This window comes from Chiloscyllium plagiosum, unplaced genomic scaffold (assembly GCF_037043375.1).
Source record: "Chiloscyllium plagiosum isolate Xiang-an unplaced genomic scaffold, Cpla_swu_hap1 HiC_scaffold_1, whole genome shotgun sequence".
NCBI classification, from domain to species: domain Eukaryota; kingdom Metazoa; phylum Chordata; class Chondrichthyes; order Orectolobiformes; family Hemiscylliidae; genus Chiloscyllium; species Chiloscyllium plagiosum.
In genome coordinates this window covers 78,363,453-78,387,563 of record NW_028270139.1, presented here as the reverse complement: position 1 = coordinate 78,387,563, position 24,111 = coordinate 78,363,453, and the positions used below count along the sequence as shown (strand labels likewise).

General features: G+C 48.8%; 1 protein-coding gene across 3 annotated transcripts in view; it reads left to right on the top strand.

Annotated features, from left to right (window-relative positions):
- Positions 1-24,111, top strand: part of dlc1 (DLC1 Rho GTPase activating protein) — a 480,352-nt gene that overhangs the window by 235,336 nt on the left and 220,905 nt on the right. For all 3 annotated transcript variants that reach the window (XM_087988376.1, XM_087988381.1, XM_087988374.1), the window contains exon 5: positions 20,131-20,164. In XM_087988376.1, coding sequence (XP_087844502.1) covers positions 20,131-20,164 — 34 coding nt within the window. The remainder of the gene's footprint in view (positions 1-20,130; positions 20,165-24,111) is intronic.

Here is a 24,111-nt window from a genome sequence, read left to right as displayed (position 1 = left end):
ATCTCCGTATTTTCTGCAGTAGCCTACCATGGGGAACCTTATCAAACGCCTTACTAAAATCCATATATACCACATCTACCGCTTTCCCCTCATCAACCTCCTTCGTCACCTTTTCAAAGAATTCAATAAGGTTTGTGAGGCACGACTTGCCCTTCACAAAACCATGCTGACTATCCTTGATCACATTATTCCTATCCAGATGTGCATAAATCCTATCCCTTACAATTCTCTCTAAGACTTTGCCCACAACAGAAGTGAGACTCACCGGCCTATAGTTACTAGGGCTATCCCTACTCCCCTTTTTGAACAAGGGAACCACATTTGCTATCCTCCAGTCTTCTGGGACTACTCCTGTAGACAAAGAGGACATAAAAATCAAGGCCAATGGCTCTGCAATCTCCTCCCTTTCTTCCCAGAGAATCCTAGGATAAATGCCATCAGGCCCAGGGGACTTATCTATTTTCACCTTTTCCAGGATTTCCAACACCTCTTCTCTACATACCTCAAAGCCATCCATTCTACTTATTTGTGCCTCAGTATTCTCATCGACAACAATGCCCTGTTCCTGAGTGAATACTGAAGAAAAGTATTCATTCAGTGTCTCCCCAATCTCTTCCGCCTCCACACGCAACTTCCCACTACTATCCTTGACTGGACCTATTCCTACCCTAGTCATTCTTTTATTCCTAACATACCTATAGAAAGCCTTAGGGTTTTCCCTAATCCTATCTACTAAGGACCTTTCATGTCCCCTCCTTGCTGCTTTTAGCTCTCTCTTCAGGTCCTTCCTGGCTACCCTATAACTCTCAATCGCCCCAATTGAACCTTCACGTCTCATCTTGTGATAGGCCGCCCTCTTCCATTTAACAAGGGATTCCAATTCCTTATTAAACCACGGCTCCCTCGCACGACCCTTTCCTTCCTGCCTGACAGGTACATAATTATCAAGGACACTCAATAGTTGCCCCTTGAACAAGTTCCACATATCATTTACACTCTTGCCTTGGAGTCTACTTTTCCAAGCCACACATCCTAAGTCATGCCTCACCGCATCATAATTTCCCTTACCCCAGCTATAATTCTTGCCCTGTAGTACACACTTATCCCTCTCCATCACGAGTGTAAAAATCACCGAATTATGGTCACTATCCCCAAAGTGCTCACCTACGTCTAATTCTAACACCTGGCCTGGTTCGTTACCCAGAACCAAATCCAGTATGGCCTCACCTCTTGTTGGCCTGTCTACATATTGTGTCAGGAAACTCTCCTGAACACATTGAACAAACACTGACCCATCTAACGAACTTGAGCTATAGCTTTCCCAATCAATATCAGGAAAGTTAAAGTCCCCCATAACAACCACCCTATTACTGTCACTCATCTCCTGAATCACCTTCCCAATCCTTTCTTCAATGATTCTAGGACTATTAGGAGGCCTGTAAAAGACTCCTAACAGGGTGACCTCACCTTTCCTATTCCTAACCTCAGCCCAAACTACCTCAGATGGCAAGTCCTCATCCATCGTCCTTTCCACCACTGTAATACTATCTTTGACAAGCAATGCCACACCTCCCCCTCTTTTACCCCCACCTCTGACCCTACTAAAACATTTAAATCCCGGAACTTGCAACAGCCAATCCTGTCCCTGTTCTAGCCATGTCTCCGTAATAGCCACAACATCGAAGTCCCAGGTACCAACCAACGCTGCAAGTTCACCTACCTTATTTCGTATACTTCTTGCATTGAAGTATACACACTTCAAGCCACTTCCCTGTTTACAGGCACCCTCCTTGGAAATTGATGCCATGTTCCTCACCTCCCTACACTCCAGGCCCTGCACCCTGAAGCTACAATCTGGGTTCCCATGCCCCTGCCGAGTTAGTTTAAACCCCCCCCCCCAAGAGCACTAGCAAACCTCCCCCCAAGGATACTGGTTCCCCTCAGGTTCAGGTGTAGACCATCCTGTTTATAGAGGTCCCACCGTCCCCAGAAAGAACCCCAGTTATCCAAAAACTGGAACCCCTCCCTCCTGCACCATCCCTGAAGCCACGCATTTAATTGTTCTCTCTCCCTAATCCTCGAATCTCTATCACGTGGCACGGGTAACAAACCAGAGACAACAACTCTGTTTGTTCTAACTCCAAGCTTCCAACCTAGCTCCCTGAAAGCCTGTCTAACATCCTCAGCACTCCTCCTACCTATGTCGTTGGTGCCAATGTGGAGAAGGGCTTATGCCCTGAAGAAGGGCTTATGCCCGAAACGTCGATTCTCCTGTTCCCTGGATGCTGCCTGACCTGCTGCGCTTTTCCAGCAACACATCTCCAGCTCTGATCTCCAGCATCTGCAGACCTCACTTTCTCAGCAATGTACTTGACTCTCAACTGCCATCTGGGTAACTGGAGACAGGCAATAAATGCCCTAATGAACAGCTTATACTCAAGACGTTGACTCTCCTGCTCCTCAGATGCTGCCTGTGCTTTTCCAGCACCACACTTTTTGCTTATGGTCTTATTGTCCAAAATATTAGCCTTTAATAATCCGATTCAATTCTGAATACCTCAGGTGATTGTCAAAGATTCTTTTGTTAATGAGTTGAAAGATGTTGGGTCTTTCACATCCCCTGTGAGGTTGTTCTAAGTGGGTTTGAAGATTTGCTATCTTCATTCCAATGAGGATGTACATGAGTCATAGAGTCACAGAGATGTACAGCATGGAAACAGACCCTTCAGTCCAACCCATCCATGTCGACCAGGTATCCCAACCAAATCTAGTCCCACCTGCCACCACCCAGCCCATATCCCTCCAAAGCCTTCCTATTCATATACCCATCCGAATGCCTCTTAAATGTTGCAATTGTACCAGCCTCCACCACTTCCTCTGGCAGCTCATTCCATACACGTACCACCCTCTTCGTGAAAACGTTGCCCCTTAGGTCTCATTTATATCTTTCCCCTCTCACCCTAAACCTATGCCCTCTAGTTCTGGACTCCTCAACCCCAGGAAAAAGACTTTGTCTATTTATCCTATCCATGCCCCTCATAATTTTGTAAACCTCTATAAGGTCACCTCTCAGCCTCCAACGGTCCAGGGAAAACAATCCCAGCCTGTTCAGCCTCTACCTGTAGCTCAAATCCTCCAACCCTGGCAACATCCTTGTAAATCTTTTCTGAACCATTTCAAGCTTCACAACATCTTTCCGATAGGAAGGAGACCAGAATTGCACGCAATATTCCAACAGTGACCTAACCAATATCCTGTACAGCCGCAACATGACCTCCCAACTCCTGCATTCAATACTCTGACCAATAAAGGAAAGCATACCAAATGCCTTTTTCATTATCCTATCTACCTGCGACTCCACTTTCAAGGAGCTATGAACCTGCATTCCAAGGTGTTTTTGTTCAGCAACACTCCCGAGGAACTTACCATTAAGTGTATAAGTCCTGCTAAGATTTGCTTTCCCAAAATGCAGGACCTCGCATTTATCTGAATTAAACTCCATCTAGGAGAAAGTGAGGACTGCAGATGCTGGAGATCAGAGCTGAAAAATATGTTGCTGGAAAAGGGCTTAAGCCCGAAATGTCGATTCTCCTGGTCCTTGGATGCTGCCTGACCTGCTGCGCTTTTCCAGCAACACATTTTTCAGCTTAAACGCCATCTATCACTTCTCAGTCCATTGGCCCATCTGGTCAAGATCCTGTTGTAATCTGAGGTAACCCTCTTCGCTATCCACTACACCTCCAATGTTGGTGTCATCTGCAAACTTACTATCTGTACCTCTTAGGCTCGCATCCAAATCATTATGTAAATGACAAAAAGTACAGGACCCAGCACCGATCCTTGTGGCACTCCACTAGTCACAGGCCTCCAGTCTGAAAAACAACCCTCCACCACCACTCTGTCTTCTACCTTTGAGCCAGTTCTGTATCCAAATGGCTAGTTCTCTCTGTATTCCGTGAGATCTAACCTTGCTAATCAGTCTCCCATGAGGAATTTTGTCGATTGCCTTCCTGAAATCCATATAGATCACATCTACTGCTCTGCCCTCATCAATCCTCTTTGGTACTTCCTCAAATAACTCAATCAAGTTTGTGAGACATGACTTCCCATGCACAAAGCCATGGTGACTATCCCTAACCAGTCCTTGCCTTTCCAAATACATGTACATCCTGTCCCTCAGGAATCCCTGGGCGGCACGGTGGCACAGTGGTTAGAACTGTTGCCTCACAGCGCCAGAGACCCGGGTTCAATTCCCGCCTCAGGCGACTGACTGTGTGGAGTTTGCACGTTCTCCCCGTGTCTGGTGGGTTTCCTCCGGGTGCTCCAGTTTCCTCCCACAATCCAAAAAATGTGTGCAGGTTAGGCAAATTGGCCATGCTAAATTGCCCGTAGTGTTAGATGAAGGGGTAAATATAGGGGAATGGGTCTGGGTGGGTTACGCTTCGGCGGGTCGGTGTGGACTTGTTGGGCCGAAGGGCCTGTTTCCACACTGTAAGTAATCTAATCTAATCTAATCTAATCTAATCTAAACTTGCCCACCACTGACATCAGGCTCACCACTCTATAGTTCCCTGGCTTGTCTTTACCACCCTTCTTAAATACTGGCACCACGTTAGCCAATCTCCAGTCTTGCGGCACCTCACCTGTGACTATTGATGATACAAATATCTCAGCAAGAGGCCCAGCAATCACTTCTCTAGCTTCCCACAGAGTTCTAGGGTATACCTGATCAGGTCCTGGGCATTTATCCACCTTTACCCGTTTCAAGAAATCCAGCACTTCCTCCTCTGTAATTTGGACATTTTGCAAGATGTCACCATCTATTTCCCTACATTCTATATCTTCCATATCCTTTTCCACAGTAAATACTGATGCAAAATACTCAGTTAGTTTCTTCCCCCATTTTCTGCAGCTCCACTCAAAGGCTGCCTTGCTGATCTTTGAGGGGCTGAAAATGTGTTGCTGGAAAAGCGCAGTAGGTCAGGCAGCATCTAAGGAGCAGGAGAATCAATGTTTCGGGCATGAGCCCTTCTTCAGGAATGAGAGGTCGGTTCCGTAGGCAGGTGCTGAGGAAGGAGATGTGGCTGTGGTAGCGAGTCTGTTTGAGAACGTGGCTGAAGAGCTTCTGGGCAGAGGAGATGACCTGGGTGTGCAGTGAGAGAGGGACTCACTGAAACCCTTGTCGAGGGAGGAAGCGAGCTTCTTCAAGGAAGGCATCCTTGCAAGAGGATTCACAGTAGGTTAAAATCTTCGAGGAGAAATGAGGACTGCAGATGCTGGAGATCAGAGCTGAAAATGTGTTGCTGGAAAAGCGCAGCAGGTCAGGCAGCATCCAAGGAGCAGGAGAATCAACATTTCGGGCATGAGCCCTTCTTCAGGAATGAGGCTGATCTTTGAGGGGCCCTATTCTCTCCCTAGTTACCCTTTTGTCATTAATGTATTTGTAAAAACTCTTTGGATTCTCCTTAATTTTATTTGCCAAAGCTATCTCATGTCCCCTTTTTGCCCTCCTGATTTCCCTCTTAAGTATACTCGTACTCCTTTATACACAAATTAGATGACTATCTTGATTGGGAACCAAGTCACTTTTAATCAGAGATTTTAAAAAGTTCAGAAGGGTGACAAGACATAAAACATCAACTCTGTTTTTCTCTCTGCAGATCTGCTAAGTTTCTACATCAATTTCTGTTTTTGATTGTTTCAGAGCTCCAGCATCCACAGTTCTTTGTTTTATTTCAAAGTGTCCACTTTTCCAAAGTGTGTAATTTCATGCTTCTTGTCAGTGTATTCCAAATCATTATTTGACATAAGCTCATCTTTAATAATAAGTAAACCAAAACTTTATGCAAAACAAACCTTCTGCAATACTTTGGTTTACCCAAGCAGTTGTAACAAAGTTTCTGCATTTTATGACTATTATTTTGCAGAAAAGGCCAATACTATGTTTGCCTTAATTACATACTTACTTTCATTGTTAAAAATGACACAACACCAGGTTATAGTCCAACAGGTTTATTTGAAAGCACTAGCTTTCACTGCCCTACTCCTTGATCAGATAGCGAGTGGGACAGGATCATAGGACATAGAAGTTATAGCACAAGATCATAGTGCCATGCAACTATTGAACAAACCTAGATTGCTATTAAGTCTTTCAGCTTTTAGAATGGGTTGTAGGTTTCGATTCATTAATATGTAAATCCCAAAACTTCTTTCAAGTCACATTTCCGAGATAACTTAAGGTTTTATAAAAGAAAGTGACATCTCAGCTCAAACAATGTATTAAAGGTGTGAGGTTAGAGTCTGTCTGAATTTCAGTCTTGAGTCAGACTTGTTCTATTTCCAAAGTATGAATTTATAAAATGTTACATGTATTGACTGCCTGTGTTGACTGCCTGCAGATTGTGTGTTTTTTGAACAAAATAGAATATATCTGCAAAATACAATTCTGCAAATGCAAATTCACCCCATAGACTGATATATGTGTGCACGTATGTAAGTGAGAGGGAGAGAGTATGTGTGTGTGGGAGTATGAGTGTCTGCATGTGTGTTCATTGCAGACTTGAAAGATTGGTCAGTATTTAGTTTGAGCACTGTTGAGCTTGATTTTGTTCTTGACTGTGCATTGTCCATGAAGTCCCTCTACACTGGAGGATGGCTTATCTTTTGAATGTTCTTGCAAAGGATGCCATTCCTGCTAAAGGTGGTCATTGGTGCATTAACTTATCTGCAGGAGCTTTAATCACCTGAATTACTTTCAATGTAGAACTCTTGCCTGCTAAATCAAGTAGTTGCCGCATAGCATCATCTGGGGGACTTTTATTCTCACAAATGTCTTTCATGGAAGGTGGCTGCTGTGTTGAAATGGTTATTTTCTCTTTTAGCCTAGATTTCTGAACCAGGCAACTTCTTCTTAACAGTATCCTGGAACTCTGGATCAGGGAGTTTCATTTTGACTGTGTCCTGGATCTGGGGATGTTGATCATTCCACCTCACTGTTGGCTTCCATTAAGTTGCAATTCACCCATTGAAACGATCTAATAAGACACTGCACTTGTCTTTGTATAAAGCTTAAAATTAATGAAATATCCATTGACATAAGTAAGTTCTGTCAAACCTGAGCTGGTTAGATCATTGATTTCTCCTGGGAATGCATTGGATATCTTTTCTCATGCTGATGGCTGTACCACATTAACATATTTGAAGGAATAGATATTTTAGTTCCCTCAGGTCTGTAGAAAGATAGGAATTAGAATAGGCCATTCAGCCCATCAGGTCTGCCCAGCAATCCAACATGACCATAGCTGATGGAACATTTCAATGCCTTTTACTCACTCTATCTCCCTAACCCTACATGCCATTGGTTATCAGGAATCTATCAATCTCCACCGCAGACACTGAGTTTCCACAGCCTGCTGTGCTGGAAGATTTCAAAGGTTCAAAAACCTTCTGAATAAAATAATTTTGACCCATTTCAGACCTAAATGGTATTCCCCTTATTTTTAGACTCCCCAGCCAAGGGAAACAGTTTAGTTGTATCGACACGGTTTATTCCTTTAATACCTTTAATCACTGCTCAATCTTTTAAGCCCCCAAAAATAGAGGCCTTTATGCTCAATTTATCATCAGATGACATTCCCACATCTCAGGAACAGATCTAGTGAACATTTGTTGCACACTCTCTATGGTAATAATTTATTTCCTGAGATAAGGAGACCATAGCCACACACAGTACTTCAGATGCAGTCTAAGCCAGCTCTTAGACAATTGAAGCAAGGCTTCACAAGTCCTATACTCAAATTCGCTGGCAAAAAAGGCAAACAATCCATTTACCTTCCAAATAGCTTGCTGGACCAGCATGTTAGCCTTAGTGACAATTCAATGAAGACTCCAAGATCCCTTTGTACATCTGCACTATCCAACCTCTTAACATTTTAGAAATACTCTCCATATCTGTTTCTCAAACTAAAGTGGATAACCTCACATTTCTCGACATTATATTTCATCTGCTATGCTCTTGTCCATTCATTAAGCTTGTCAAAATCCTCCTTAAAACTCTTTACAAGTTCCACACAACACATATTCCTACTTAGCTCTGTAACATTTGCAAATTCGGAAATATCACATTTGTTACTAAGTTCTATTTCTGCACAGCATCTGTAGATGATCTATTATATAAATTATTTTGTTGCCTGGAATTGCTTGTGTCTGTGACCCTGCCCTGTTCTTCGAAAGATGGAGAGGTAGATATTTGATCAAGACACCTCTGAAAGTTTATGCATATTGAGTGCCTCTGAATCTGAATTTACCATAAAATTCTCAACTGGTCTCAGTTATAGAGTCATAGAGATGTATAGCATGAAAACAGATGCTTTGGTCCAACTCATTCATGCTGACCAGATATCCCAACCCAATCTAGTCCCACCTGCCAGCACCTGACCTATATCCCTCCAAACCCTTCCTATTCATATTCGCATCCAGGTGCCTTTTAAATGTTGCAATTGTACCAGCCTCCACCACTTCCTCTGGCAGCCCATTCCATACATGTACCACCCTCTCTGTGAAAAAGTTGCCCTTTAGGTCGCTTTTTTATATCTTTCCCCTCTCACCCTAAACCTATGCCCTCTAGTTCTGGACTCCCCCACCCTACAGAAAAGACTTTGTCTATTTGTCCTATCCATGCCCCTCATACTTTTGTAAACCTTGATAAGGTCACCCCTCAGCCTCAGATGCTCCAGGGAAAACACCCCTAGTCTATTCAACCCCTTCCTATAGCTCAAATCCTCCAACCTTGGCAACGTCCTTGTGAATCTTTTCTGAATCATTTCAAGTTTCACAACAATTTTCCGATAGGAAGGAGACCAGAATTGTACGCAATATTCCAACAGTGGCCTAACCAATGTCCTGCAGCTACAACATGACCTCCCAACTCCAGTACTCAATACTCTGACCAGTAAAGGAAAGCATACCAAATGCCTTCTCAACTATCCTATTTACCTGCGACTCCACTTTCAAGAAGCTATGAACCTGCTCTCTCAGGTGTCTTTGTTCAGCAACACCCCCTAGGACCTTACCATTAAGTGTATAAGTCCTGCTAAGATTTGCTGTCCCAAAATGTAGCACCTCACATTTATCTGTGTTAAACTCCATCTGACACTCCTCAGCCCATTGACCCATCTGATCAAATCCCATTGTAATCTGAGATAACCTTCTTAGCTGTCCACTACACCTCCAATTTTAGTGTCGTCAGCAATCTTACTAACTATACCTCTTATGCTCACATCCAAATCATTCATATAAATGATGAAAATTAGTGGACCCAGCACCGATCCTTGTGGCACTCCATTGGTCACAGGCCTCCAGTCTGAAAAACAACCCTCCGCCACCACCCTCTGTCTTCTACCTTTGAGCCAATTCTGTATCCAAATGGCTAGTTCTCCCTGTATTCCGTGAGATCTAACCTTGCTCATCAGTCTCCCATGGGGTACCTTGTCGAACACCTTGCTGAAGTCCATATAGATCACATCTACCGCTCCCCCATCATCAATCCTCTTTGTTACTTCTTCAAAAACACTCAATCAAGTTTGTGAGACATGATTTCCCACACACAAAGCCATGTTGACTATCCCTATGAGTCCTTGCCTTTCCAAATACATGTACATCCTGTCCCTCAGGATTTCCTCCAACAACTTGCCCACCACCAACGTCAGGTTCACTGGTCTATAGTTCCCTGGCTTCTCCTTACTATTTCTTAAACAGTGGCACCACGTTAGCCAACTTCAGTCTCCCGGTAACAAATGTTGGGATACACATTTTGCTGGTAGCCATCCTCAGATCTAATTCAGGCCGAGGGAATTACAATTGCCTGCTGAGTCTGAATGTTGGTAATTGGTAGTTAATTTCTACATGATTGTTGGTCATAGTCATAAGAGGTGCCGAAGAATCCTCAGTGGGGCAGGTCAATATCTTTGGAGATTAAAATGTTCTCATCACTTAGGTCTATATATTTTCATTTGGCTTAAGATCTGCTTTAAGTGCCTGGGGTACATTAGTGGGACCAAAGCCTGTTAGTTTGGTTCTAAATTGTTACCCTGAAATACTAATTACTGACTCAGTGTGTAACGGTTACACTGCAGGTTTCAGATCCAAGCATTGGAATCCATGACCGCATTATCCTAAACAAACCTCAGCAGGAATGCTGAGAACTATGAACTTACTGAAAATACTTTTTAAACGGCTCAGAGAGTATAAAGAAAACTAGAAAATTTATCAACATCTATAAAGAAGAAAAGGCAGGTTACTATAAATATTATTAGCTGTGAAAGTGGTTTCTAGTGAATTGAAGCAATAATTAAAGAAACAATTATTAGTTGCCACACCTCACGACATTCTCAACTTTTATGACATTATGGATTTAGATTCCACCAACATATAGTTTACCGACCAGTCTAGAACTATTGGAACCTTTGTTTGGCTGTTGATAAACATCAATTTATATTCAATGCAATTCAGAGGTAGGCTGTAGCCAGACTGATATAGAGTGAGACGCTGCTGTTATCAGTGATGTGATTGCACAAGGCAGAGAGAGATTAATTCTTTCTCTCCCTTTTACTTAGAATGTAACTTCTGTTACTTATTCCTTTTGTGCCATTTGTCTTGGAGCACAAAAGCTATTCCTAATTTTGAAGGAGCCTAATTAAGGTACCTTGACTGATGATTAACAGTTGTTAAGTAGCATTTCTTTTCTTTCACCTTTTTTAAATTCCTGCTCTTCTTTTATCTGGTAAACAGCTGAGGTTGTGTTCGTCACAGATTGCTAAAAGATAAGTGAGTCTGTTCATGCATCTTGGAGCCACCGAGTGTAAGCATCAAATCAGATAGACAACTTTGTTAATACTTAAAAACAGGCCTTTGTCTCAGCTACAGTCACCTCTTTATTTTGACTTTACAAAAATGCTTTGTGACAGAAAGTCTCTACAGCAAATCACTTTTGTATAATGCAGTTGATATGTTCCATGCTGTGTTAATCTCACTTAATTGATTCTGTTCTGAATGCATCCTATTTGTTTTCATTTGGGCAATTTGAGCAGTCTGTTAGACATAGTACACTGTGCGTCAAATCTCAGCAAGAACAAATTATTGGTTTTGGAACTGAACGCTTGGCTCCGAGCTTACATTTTCAATCAGGACACCCGCCTACCTTCCAAGGATCCCTTCACCTGCCTCCAACACACTCCATCCACCTGGACACCCCGCGCTGGCCTGTTACCTGCCCTCGACTTCTTCATTTCCAACTGCTGCCGGGACATCAACTGCCTCAACCTGTTTACCCCCCTCCCCCACTCCAACCTCTCACCCTCACAACGCGCAGCCCTCCAATCCTGCTGCTCCAATCCCAATCTCACCATCAAACCAACGGATAAAGAGGGTGCAGTGGTAGTTTGGCGCACTGACCTCTACACCGCTGAAGCCAGACGCCAATTCGAAGACACCTCTTCCTACCGTCCTCTTGACCATAACCCCACCCACAATCACCAAACCATCATCTCCCAGACCATACAGAACCTCATCACCTCGGGAGATCTCCCACCCACAGCTTCCAACCTCATAGTCCAGGAAGCCACTTCTACCCAATGGGTAAGAGAAATCTCAAAATCACTCCCCCAAAGGCTGTTGATGCCATATCAATTGAAATTGTTATGAATTAAGACTGACAGATTTTTGAGCAATGGAAATATAAGTTATTAAGGCACAGGACAGCTATGATTTGATGAAATTGTGGAGGGTCTTGAGGGACTGAATGACTGATTCTTACTGGTTTGTAACAATGCTGGTTTTTATGACTGGCCAACAAGGATTTTCCCAACCATTACAAAAGGCTGCTTTAGAAATCCAAATATTAAAATAACTTTACAGTGAGGAAATGCATATTATATTGTATTTCAATCAACTTTTGAAACAGTAAAGAAGGGATTCAGTATGAGAAATCTAATCCAATAAAATATCCGCCACTGCATGAGAAATGGTGCCTATTGCAATAGTTATCTTTTTAAACAGAAGTAATGGAACCACCTTTACTCTGCTAACAGTCTGGACCAGTATCACTTGCAAATCTTGGAGCTATGAGATCCAAATTAAACACCAGATGGGTCTTTTTGCCTTCATGCTCGATCTATGTAGCCTGGAGAAATGCAGAGACATCAAAAGACCATTGCAGCATGCGCCCAAGCATTTCCTTTGATACCAGAGAGTTTGTGTTTTTAACTGATATTAGACTATCATGCTGGGGACCTTAGGGGAATGTTAAAGTATTGATCATCTCACTGATCCACTGCAGCTCAACTGAAAAAATTAATGATTATAAGATCACAAGATGCCCACTGGCTGCTGTCCCCGCTCCGCTTCGGGGCCCACTGGCTGCTGTCCCCGCTCTGCTTCGGGGCCCACTGGCTGCTGTCCCTGCTCCACTCCAGGACCACTGGCTGCTGTCCCCGCTCCACTCCAGGCCCACTGGCCGCTGTCTCCGCTCCGCTTCGGGGCACAATGGCTGCTGTCCCTGCTCCACTCCAGGACCACTGGCTGCTATCTCCGCTCCGCTTCGGGGCACAATGGCTGCTGTCCCCGCTCCGCTTCGGGGCCCACTTGCTGCTGTCCCTGCTCCACTCCAGGACCACTGGCTGCTGTCTCCGCTCCGCTTCGGGGCACACTGGCTGCTGTCCCCGCTCCGCTTCGGGGCCCACTGGCTGCTGTCCCCGCTCCGCTTCGGGGCCCACTGGCTGCTGTCCCCGCTCCGCTCAGAGCCAACTGGCTGCTGTCCCCGCTCCGCTTCGGGGCCCACTGGCTGCTGTCCCCGCTCCGCTTCGGGGCCCACTGGCTGCTGTCCCTGCTCCACTCAGGGCCCACTGGCTGCTGTCCCTGCTCCACTCAGGGCCCACTGGCTGCTGTCCCTGCTCCACTCCAGGCCCACTGGCTGCTGTCTCCGCTCCGCTTCGGGGCCCACTGGCTGCTGTCCCCGCTCCGCTTCGGCCCAACTGGCTGCTGTCCCCGCTCCGCTCGGGGCCCACTGGCTGCTGTCCCCGCTCCGCTCCGGGCCCACTGGCTGCTGTCCCTGCTCCACTCAGGGCCCATTGGCTGCTGTCCCCGCTCCGCTTCGGGGCCACTGGCTGTTGTCCCCGCTCCACACCAGGCCCACTGGCTGCTGTCCCCGCTCCGCTTCGGGGCCACTGGCTGTTGTCCCCGCTCCACACCAGGCCCACTGGCTGCTGTCCCCGCTCCACTCCAGGCCCACTGGCTGCTGTCCCCGCTCCACTCCAGGCCCACTGGCTGCTGTCCCTGCTCCGCTCGGGGCCCACTGGCTGCTGTCCCTGCTCCGCTCGGGGCCCACTGGCTGCTGTCCCCGCTCCACTCCAGGCCCACTGGCTGCTGTCCCTGCTCCGCTCGGGGCCCACTGGCTGCTGTCCCCGCTCCGCTTCGGGGCCCACTGGCTGCTGTCCCCGCTCCGCTTCGGGGCCCACTGGCTGCTGTCTCCGCTCCGCTTCGGGGCCCACTGGCTGCCGTCCCTGCTCCACACCAGGCCCACTGGCTGCTGTCCCCGCTCCCCTTGGTGCCCACTGGCTGCTGTCCCTGCTCCACTCCAGGCCCACTGGCTGCTGTCCTCGCTCCACTCCAGGCCCACTGGCTGCTGTCCCCGCTCCGCTCCGGTCCCACTGGCTGCTGTCCCCGCTCCGCTCCGGGCCCACTGGCTGCTGTCTCCGCTCCGCTTCGGGGCCCACTGGCTGCTGTCCCCGCTCCCCTTGGTGCCCACTGGCTGCTGTCCCTGCTCCACTCCAGGCCCACTGGCTGCTGTCCCCGCTCCGCTCCGGTCCCACTGGCTGCTGTCCCCGCTCCGCTTCGGGGCCCACTGGCTGCTGTCTACGCTCCGCTTCGGGGCCCACTGGCTGCTGTCCCCGCTCCCCTTGGTGCCCACTGGCTGCTGTCCCTGCTCCACTCCAGGCCCACTGGCTGCTGTCCCCGCTCCGCTCCGGGCCCACTGGCTGCTGTCTCCGCTCCGCTTCGGGGCCCACTGGCTGCTGTCCCCGCTCCCCTTGGTGCCCACTGGCTGCTGTCCCCGCTCCGCTCCGGTCCCACTGGCTGCTGTCCCCGCTCCGCTCCGGGCCCACTGGCTGCTGTCTCCGCTCCGCTCCGGTCCCACTGGCTGCTGTCCCCGCTCCACTCCAGGCCCACTGGCTGCTGTCCCCGCTCCGCTCGGGGCCACTGGCTGCTATTCCTACTCCACTCCAGGCCCACTGGCTGCTGTCCCCGCTCTGCTCGGGCCCCATTGGCTGCTGTCCCCCTCCGCACGGGACCCACTGGCTGCTGTCCCCGCTCTGCTCGGGGCCCACTGGCTGCTGTCCCCGCTCCGCTCAGGGCCCACTGGCTGCTGTCCCTGCTCCGCTTCGGGGCCCACTGGCTGCTGTCCCCGCTCCGCTTCGGGGCCCACTGGCTGCTGTCCCCGCTCCACTCGGGGCCCACTGGCTGCTGTCACCGCTCCGCTTCGGGCCCACTGGCTGCTGTCCCCGCTCTGCTCTGTGCCCACTGGCTGCTGTCCCGCTCCACTTCGGGGGCCACTGGCTGCTGTCCCTGCTCCGCTTCGGGGCCCACTGGCTGCTGTCCCCGCTCCGCTTCGGGGCCCACTGGCTGCTGTCCCCGCTCCACTCGGGGCCCACTGGCTGCTGTCACCGCTCCGCTTCGGGGCCCTCTGGCTGCTGTTCCCGCTCCACTCCGGGCCCACTGGCTGCTGTCCCCGCTCCACTCGGGGTCCACTGGCTGCTGTCCCCGCTCCGCACAGGGCCCACTGGCTTACGTCCCCGCTCCGCTCCGGGCCCACTGGCTGCTGTCCCCGCTCCGCTCCAGGCCCACTGGCTGCTGTCCCCGCTCCGCTCAGGGCCCACTGGCTTACGTCCCCGCTCCGCTCCAGGCCCACTGGCTGCTGTCTCCGCTCCGCTCCGGTCCCACTGGCTGCAGTTCCCGCTCCACTCCAGCCCCACTGGCTGCTGTCCCCGCTCCGCTCGGGGCCACTGGCTGCTGTTCCCGCTCCACTCCAGGCCCACTGGCTACTGTCCCTGCTCCACTCGGGGCCCTCTGGCTGCTGTTCCCGCTCCGCTCCGGGCCCACTGGCTGCAGTTCCCGCTCCACTCCAGGACCACTGGCTACTGTCCCTGCTCCACTCGGGGCCCTCTGGCTGCTGTCCCCGCTCCACTCCAGGCCCACTGGCTGCTGTCCCCGCTCCGCTTCGGGGCCCACTGGCTGCTGTCCCCGCTCCGCTCAGGGCCCACTGGCTGCTGTCCCCGCTCCGCTCCGGGCCACTGGCTGCTGTCTCCGCTCCGCTTCGGGGCCCACTGGCTGCTGTCCCCGCTCCGCTTCGGGGCCCACTGGCTGCTGTCCCCGCTCCGCTTCGGGGCCCACTGGCTGCTGTCTCCGCTCCGCTTCGGGGCCCACTGGCTGTCGTCCCTGCTCCACACCAGGCCCACTGGCTGCTTTCCCTGCTCCACTCCAGGCCCACTGGCTGCTGTCCTCGCTCCACTCCAGGCCCACTGGCTGCTGTCCCCGCTCCGCTCCGGGCCCACTGGCTGCTGTCCCCGCTCCACTCGGGGCCCACTGGCTGCTGTCACCGCTCCGCTTCGGGGCCCTCTGGCTGCTGTCCCCGCTCCACTCGGGGCCCACTGGCTGCTGTCCCCGCTCCGCACAGGGCCCACTGGCTTACGTCCCCGCTCCACTCCGGGCCCACTGGCTGCTGTCCCCGCTCCGCACAGGGCCCACTGGCTTACGTCCCCGCTCTGCTCGGGGTCCACTGGCTGCTGTCCCCGCTCCGCTCAGGGCCCACTGGCTTATGTCCCCGCTCCGCTCCAGGCCCTCAGGCTGCTGACCCCGCTCCACTCCAGGCCCACTGGCTGCTGTCCCCGCTCCGCTCCGGGCCCACTGGCTGCTGTCCCCGCTCCACTCGGGGCCCACTGGCTGCTGTCACCGCTCCGCTTCGGGGCCCTCTGGCTGCTGTCCCCGCTCCACTCGGGGCCCACTGGCTGCTGTCCCCGCTCCGCACAGGGCCCACTGGCTTACGTCCCCGCTCCGCTCCGGGCCACTGGCTGCTGTCTCCGCTCCGCTTCGGGGCCCACTGGCTGCTGTCCCCGCTCCGCTTCGGGGCCCACTGGCTGCTGTCCCCGCTCCGCTTCGGGGCCCACTGGCTGCTGTCTCCGCTCCGCTTCGGGGCCCACTGGCTGCCGTCCCTGCTCCACACCAGGCCCACTGGCTGCTGTCCCTGCTCCACTCCAGGCCCACTGGCTGCTGTCCTCGCTCCACTCCAGGCCCACTGGCTGCTGTCTCCGCTCCGCTTTGGGGCCCACTGGCTGCTGTCCCCGCTCCACTCCAGGCCCACTGGCTGCTGTCCCCGCTCCGCTCCGGTCCCACTGGCTGCTGTCCCCGCTCCGCTCCGGGCCCACTGGCTGCTGTCTCCGCTCCACTTTGGGGCCCACTGGCTGCTGTCCCCGCTCCACTCCAGGCCCACTGGCTGCTGTCCCCGCTCCGCTCGGGGCCACTGGCTGCTATCCCTGCTCCACTCCAGGCCCACTGGCTGCTGTCCCCGCTCTGCTCGGGCCCCACTGGCTGCTGTCCCCCTCCGCACGGGGCCCACTGGCTGCTGTCCCCGCTCCGCTTCGGGGCCCACTGGCTGCTGTCCCCGCTCCGCTCGGGGCCCACTGGCTGCTGTCCCCGCTCCGCTCAGGGCCCACTGGCTGCAGTCCCCGCTCCACTCCGGGCCCACTGGCTGCTGTCCCCGCTCCGCTCCGGGCCCACTGGCTGCTGTCCCCGCTCTGCTCTGTGCCCACTGGCTGCTGTCCCCGCTCCACTTCGGGGGCCACTGGCTGCTGTCCCTGCTCCGCTTCGGGGCCCTCTGGCTGCTGTCCCCACTCCACTCCAGGCCCACTGGCTGCTGTCACCGCTCCGCTTCGGGGCCCTCTGGCTGCTGTACCCACTCCACTCGGGGCCCACTGGCTGCTGTCCCCGCTCCGCTCAGGGCCCACTGGCTGCTGTCCCCGCTCCGCTCAGGGCCCACTGGCTTACGTCCCCGCTCCGCTCCAGGCCCTCTGGCTGCTGTCCCTGCTCCACTCCAGCCCCACTGGCTGCTGTCCCCGCTCCGCTCGGGGCCACTGGCTGCTGTTCCCGCTCCACTCCAGGCCCTCTGGTTGCTCGGGGCCCTCTGGCTGCTGTCCCCGCTCCGCTCCGGGCCCACTGGCTGCTGTCCCCGCTCCGCTCGGGGTCCACTGGCTGCTGTCCCCGCTCCACTCGGGGCCCTCTGGCTGCTGTCCCCGCTCCGCTCCGGGCCCACTGGCTGCTGTCCCCGCTCCGCTCCGGGCCCACTAGCTGCTGTCCCCGCTCCGCTTCGGGGTCCACTGGCTGCTGTCCCCGCTCCGCTCCGGGCCCACTGGCTGCTGTCCCCGCTCCACACCAGGCCCACTGGCTGCTGTCTCCGCTCCACTCTGGGCCCTCTGGCTGCTGTCCCCGCTCCACTCCAGGCCCACTGGCTGCTGTCCCCGCTCCGCTCCGGGCCCACTGGCTGCTGTCCCCGCTCCGCTCCGGGCCCACTGGCTGCTGTCCCCGCTCCGCTCCGGGCCCACTGGCTGCTGTCCCCGCTCCGCTCCGGGCCCACTGGCTGCTGTCCCCGCTCCGCTCCGGGCCCACTGGCTGCTGTCCCCGCTCCGCTCGGGGCCACTGGCTGCTGTCCCCACTCCCTTCGGGCCCACTGGCTGCTGCCCCACTCTGCTCCAGAACCACTGGCTGCTGTACCGGCTCCGCTCTGGGTCCCCTGGCCCCCATTCTGCTCTGGGCTGACTCAAAAACGTTAATATCCAGTTCCTGGTGGTTCCTCTCAGATTTTGATGGGATGTTGGGTTTGAGGTTCTTACCTGCAAATCCTCTTCTAATAATCCAACATGTTTACAAAGGCCCTGCATCCACCCACCTGTTCCTTGAGCCCCTTGGTCCTGTGTTATCGGTGGTAGAACAAACATCGAACACACACACACACACTCAGATTCGTTACACACATGACTAATCTGCATTATCACTACGAAAACGCCTATAACATCTCATCTTCATCCATCATTTATGCATTATTGACCTCTAAACTTGACTTAATCCACCCTTTCCTGACTGGCACTTCACATTCTCTGCTCCACAAACTCAAGGTCTCCAAATCACAACTAACCATGTCTTAATTGGTTCCAATGACCATTCCCCCAGTACCCCTTTCCATACTGGCTCCTGGTTTAACAATGTATCAATGTTAAAATTCCCAATCTTGCTTTCAAACCCTTTTGCAACCTGGACCCTCCCTATCTCTGTAAATCCCTCCAGTCCGATTAGCCCCAATAATTCCAGCTTCTTGAGCATTTCAGATTGAATCACTTCACTACTTCGATAGTGATGAAGATGATCTATGATATGGACTTCAGTAAAGCCTTTGTCAAGATTCGGCAAGGTAGACTGATGAGATCACACGGGATTCAGGGAGAACTTGCCAATTTGATACAAAAATTGGGTTGACGGTGGGAGACAGAGGGTGATGATGGAGGGTTGTTCTTTGGATTGGAGACCTGTGAGCAAGGATCAGTACTGGATCCACTGTTGTTTGACATTTATGGAAACAATTTGGATGAGAATTTAGGAGGCATGGTTAGTAAATTTGCGGATGATGCAAAATTGTTGGTGCAGTCAACAGTGAAGCAAGTTATTTAAGACTCCAAACTGATCTTGATCAATTAGGCCAATTGGCTGAGGAGTTGCAGATAGAGATGAATTTGGATAAAGGTGAGGTGTTCCATTGTGGTAAGATGGCAAGGGCAGAACTTATCATGGTAGGGTCCTGGGTAGTGTTGTCAAACAGAGAGATCTAGGGTTTCAGATACATTGTTCTCTGACATTTGTGACATAGGTAGGCAGGATGGTGAAGAATGTGATTGGCATGCTTGCCTTCATCAGTCAGGGCACTGAGTACAGGAGATGGGATGTTATGTTACACTGTCCAAGACATTGGTAAGGCTACTTTTGGAGTACTGCATACAATTCTGCTTTATGTAAGATATCATTAAATTGGAGAGGGTTCAGAAAAGATTTACTGGGATGTTGCCAGGACTAGAAGGTTTGAATTATAAGAGAGGCTGGATAGGCTGGGATATTCCTCACTGCAGCTTGGGAGGTTAAAGTGTGACCATATAAAGGTTTATAAAATCTTGAGGGGTTTAGATAAGGTGATTAGCAAAGCTCTTTTCCCTAGGGTGGGGGAGTTCAAAAGAGGGAGTATATTTTTAAGATAAGAGGAGAAAGATTTAAAAGGGACTTGAGGGACAACTTTTTGGCACAGAAGGTGGTACGTGTGTAGAATGAGCTGTAAGGGGTGGTAGATGCAGGTACAGTTACAACACTTATAAGACATTTGGACAGGTACATAAATAGGAAAGGTTTAGGGGGATATGTGCCAAATGCAGGCCGTGGGACTAGTTTAGTTTGGGAAATTTGCTCAGCATGAATGAGTTTGTTTCCATGCTGCATGACCGTATGACTCTATGACCATTGATGCCTGCCTTCAGCTAGCTCAGCCTTATGTTTTGGATGAGCCTCTTTATTCCTCTTCACCCTTTCAACTTGCCTTCTCCCTTAAAACACTCTTTAAAATGTCCCTTTTTGACCCAATCTCTGATCATCCATCCTACGATCTTCTTATGTGGCTCAATGTCGAATTTTGTTTTATAATGTCTCTGTGAAGTGCTTTGGGACTTTTTGAGGTGCTAAAGGTGCTATAAGAATATAAGTCGTTGCTATTGCTATACTATAGCTTCCTTTGTAGAAAGTGAAATGACTTTTAAATTGTTTCACACTTTTCCCAATAGTAATGTCAAGCGTCATTCTGTGTACTTAATGAATACGAACCTCATAATTAAAACCTGTGACTGAATTTAAATGGGTGCAAACTGTACATTGTTCATTCTCTGGCCTCCATAATATTTGCATAACAATGTTGTGTATTCCATAGCTTGCCATATTATTTTTTAACTATAGTGGCACACAATGTTATTTATTTTCTATTTTAATATATTTTTGTAGGCAATGTCGATGATATCAGAAAAAGAGAAGGCTGGTGAGTAGACACATATCTTACTTTTGAACTGGTGACAATTCCTCAAACCCTTCCCTGTTCAGTCGGTGCCTATCAAGCAGTTTGTAAACAGCAAATTGAAACCTGGTGTTTTTATATATGCAGTGTATGACATATGACTGGATTATAGACAAGTACGTTACTTTATTTCATAGGCTATAAGAGTGCATATTATCCCAGCACATCGGAAGGTGCATGAAGTTTATATCTCTCAGTTATAAAGAGGTTCTATTCTCTGTGAATAGAGTTGGCTCACTTCCCTGTGCAGGCCCATTTCTCATCAATTCTGTAGAAGTGGCTAACCTTGAAAATTAACATATGTGGAGTGTTTTTGCTTGGTCAAGGATTCCAAGCTTGGACTTCAAAGAATGTATTTTGCATCCTTTATTCATTGCATGCAAATCTTTGATGCTCAAAGACATATACTTGGGCACAGAGCTTATTGAAGATTTACATTCTGACAGAGCTTTCTTAATTCATCAGTCACCGTGCCAGATAACTGTGTGGGAAAGGATGTTGTTTTGTTTTGGTGGAACAAATGCTGCATTGCTAGGATGCTCGTGTATAAATAGCAAAATCTGTATATGTTTGCATTTTTTATGTTGCCATTCTGCCATTCTTTTCATCAAAAACTTCCATGCGCTGTTCTGATCACAAACTGTCTCCTTGACTTTCTGTCCTAATGATTGGAATTTACATGCATGAAGTGTTTTTCTTGTAGCTGAGCTTCGGTAATTTGATGGGAAAAGCACTCACTCAAATTTCATTGGTATATAAAAAGTCAGATTCTGAAGACTGTGGGTGCTGGAATTGGAAATATTTCACATTCTCTGTGCATTGGAATTTTCCTTTAAAAGCAAAAAACATGTTTCAAAGTCTTCAATTGTAATTCTCTTGATACCTTAGTGAGTTAAAACCTTGTCCATTTGGTACTAAGACATTCAAATCAGGCAGCTCAACTGAGGTACAGTTGAGAATTTGTTGAAAATATACCAGGGCTTCTTCAAACTTTAGGGTAAGAAAGAAAGATAAATGATTGGACCATGCGTGGAACGACAAAGGCCAAATCATGTGAAACTTTATTCCATCTATGCAGTATATCAATTTTAACTCACTTCTGGAATATTTATGAGGAGCACATTGAAGTATTATCAGTTAAAAAGTCCTTAATCCCAGTTATATCCCTAAAGTCTGCACAAGAAAAGGTAAAGTTGCTGTAATCCTACTGCACTATAGGGCTGCACCATCATCAGAGAGTGTTCTGAGATCTCTCTGAGATCTGAAATGAATTTGTAGTGGGGCTTCTACCTGTCATAATGTTTTAGTTATTTGTGAGATTTGTTTTTGAAAAAGTGCCACATTAGTTCAAAAATAATCGCTTGAAACTGCATTTCTTGGAACTGGAAGAAAGGATATTTGGAATATAAGATTGTTGACCGTTCTGCTTATAACTAAAACTGGTGCCAGTAATAGGAAATGTTCCATTTCCTAGAATTTCATCGCAACGTTTTAAATAAAATTTTTATGTTCTTTGTTTTTCAGCAGAATTATCAATTAGGTCAGAAATATTAACTATTATATTGATCAATAGCTTAAAGTTTAAAACAATGGAAAGCCTGGTTCAAATATTATAGGGAGATGTACATGGCAGATGCAGGTGGAGTTATAAAGTTTAAAAGACACTTGGATAAGTACATGAATAGGAACGGTTTGGAGGGATGGGACCAAATGCAGGCTATTTTGAGTTGGGAACATGACACGGACTGGTTGGACCAAAAGGTCTGTTTCTAGGCTGTAAGACTCTATGCCCTGCATATCTTCTTCACTTTTTTAAAGTTGGGCATTTGGTTTTATTGAGAACCAATTGATGGCTAAAACATTATAAACTGCTTGAAATATTAGGCATCCTCAAATTTACTGGTCAAAATGTTCTGGAGAGTTTGAAACAGAAATTTCAGAACACTTTGTAATAGCCTTGTTCTGTTTTCCCATGGGGAAAAAAAATGTCTTGCTGAGGAAAATAGCATTGTGCTGAAAAATACAAAAGATATTCTGTGCAGACCAAATTGCATCAGTTAATGATCGGTTTAGAATCATCACCATCCCGTCTGTTGACATTTCTTTCCTTTTAATCACTTGGTGGGAATTTCAGGATGCAAAACAATGACAAAAATAACTTTATCCTTTTTCTTTCAGTTGAGTAAACAAAAATAACATAAGATGACCTCACTCTTGAGTTAACTCACAAGTAATATGGGTGGCTCGGTGGCTCAGTGCTGCCTCACAGAATCAGGGACCAGGTTTGATTCCATCCTTGGGTGACTATCTGTGTGGAGTTTGCACATTCTCCCCGTGTCTGCATGGATTTCCTCCAGGTGCTTTGGTTTCCTCCCACAGTCCGAAGATGTACAGGACTGTTGAATTGGTCATGCTAAATTGCCCATAGTATTCAGGGCTGTGTAAGTTAGGTGCATTTGCCATGGGAAATATAGGGTAGTGGGATGGTCAGTGTGGACGTTTGGGGCCAAATGGCCTGTTTACACACTGTAGGGATTCTATTCTATGATTAAGAATTTAAAGGCTCCCATTGATGTGACAAACGCGTGTCTATGCTAATAGTTTGGATTTTAATTTCTTGTTGAGTTCTATTCTCAGCATTCTACCTCATGTTTATTTGGAGAAAATCATTCTCCATTTCAGATAATGAAATAGCTCTTTACTGTACAGAAAAGATTCACTAGAGTGGGTTCAGGGAGAGAAATTTCAGTGACATGGTGGGAAAGCGGAGACATCTGTTTGGGATGCGGCAATTTGAGAGGGGTTTTTCAAAATCTTGAGGGATTTGGAAAGTGTTGTCAGGAAGAACTCGACCCACAAAAAGCTACCAATTTAAGGCGATCGTGAAAAAAAGCAGTGGTGACATGTGGGAAAATCTTTCAATGCACTAAGTGGTGTCACTGTATAACCCCTAACCTGGTTTGCAATACCTCACATTTATCTCAAATAAACTCCATCTGCCACTCCTCGGCCCATTGGTCCATCGGATCTAGGTCCCATTGTACTGTGAGATAATCATCTTCATGTCTACTGGACCACCTATTTTGGTATCATCTACAAACTTACTAACCGTACCTCCTATCTTCATATCAAAAACATTTGTATAAATGATGAAAAGCAGTGGACCCAGCACTGATCCTTTTGACACACCACTGATCACATGCTTCCAGTTTGAAAAGCAACCCTTTACCACCACCCTCTGTCGACTACTTTCAAGCCAATTTTGAATCCAGTTGGCTACCTCTGCCTGGATTCAATGTGATTTAACTTACTAACCAGTCTACCATGCGGAACCTTGTCAAATGCTTTGCTAAAGTTCATAAAGACGAGACCCACTGCTTTGCCTTCATCAATCATTGTGAGACACGATTTCCCATGCACAAAGCCTTGTTGACCATCCCTAATCAATTTTTGCCTTTCCAAATGCATGTAAATCCTGTTTCTCTGAATCCCCTTCAACTATTTACCCACTGATGAAAAGCCACCTTTAGAAGATTGAGTGCAGTTCTGGTCCTTCCGTGAGAAATGTTGTTAATCTTGAAAGGGTGCAGAAAAAACTTACAAAGATGTTGCTGGGATTGGAGGGCTTGAGTTATAAGAAGAGGCTGAATAGACTGGGGCTTTTTTTCCCTCGAGCGTCGGATGCTGAGGGGTGACGTTATAGAGGTTTATAAAATCATGAGGTGCATGAATAGGCTGAATATCCAAAGTCTTTTCCCTAGGATGGGAGAGTCCAGAACTAGAGGGTTCAAGGTGAGAGGAGAACATTTTTAAAAGGACCTGGGGGGTATCTTTCTCCCTCAGAAGGTGGTGTATGCATAGAACGAGCTGCAATCATAATATTTGAAAGGCATCTGGATGAGTATATGAAT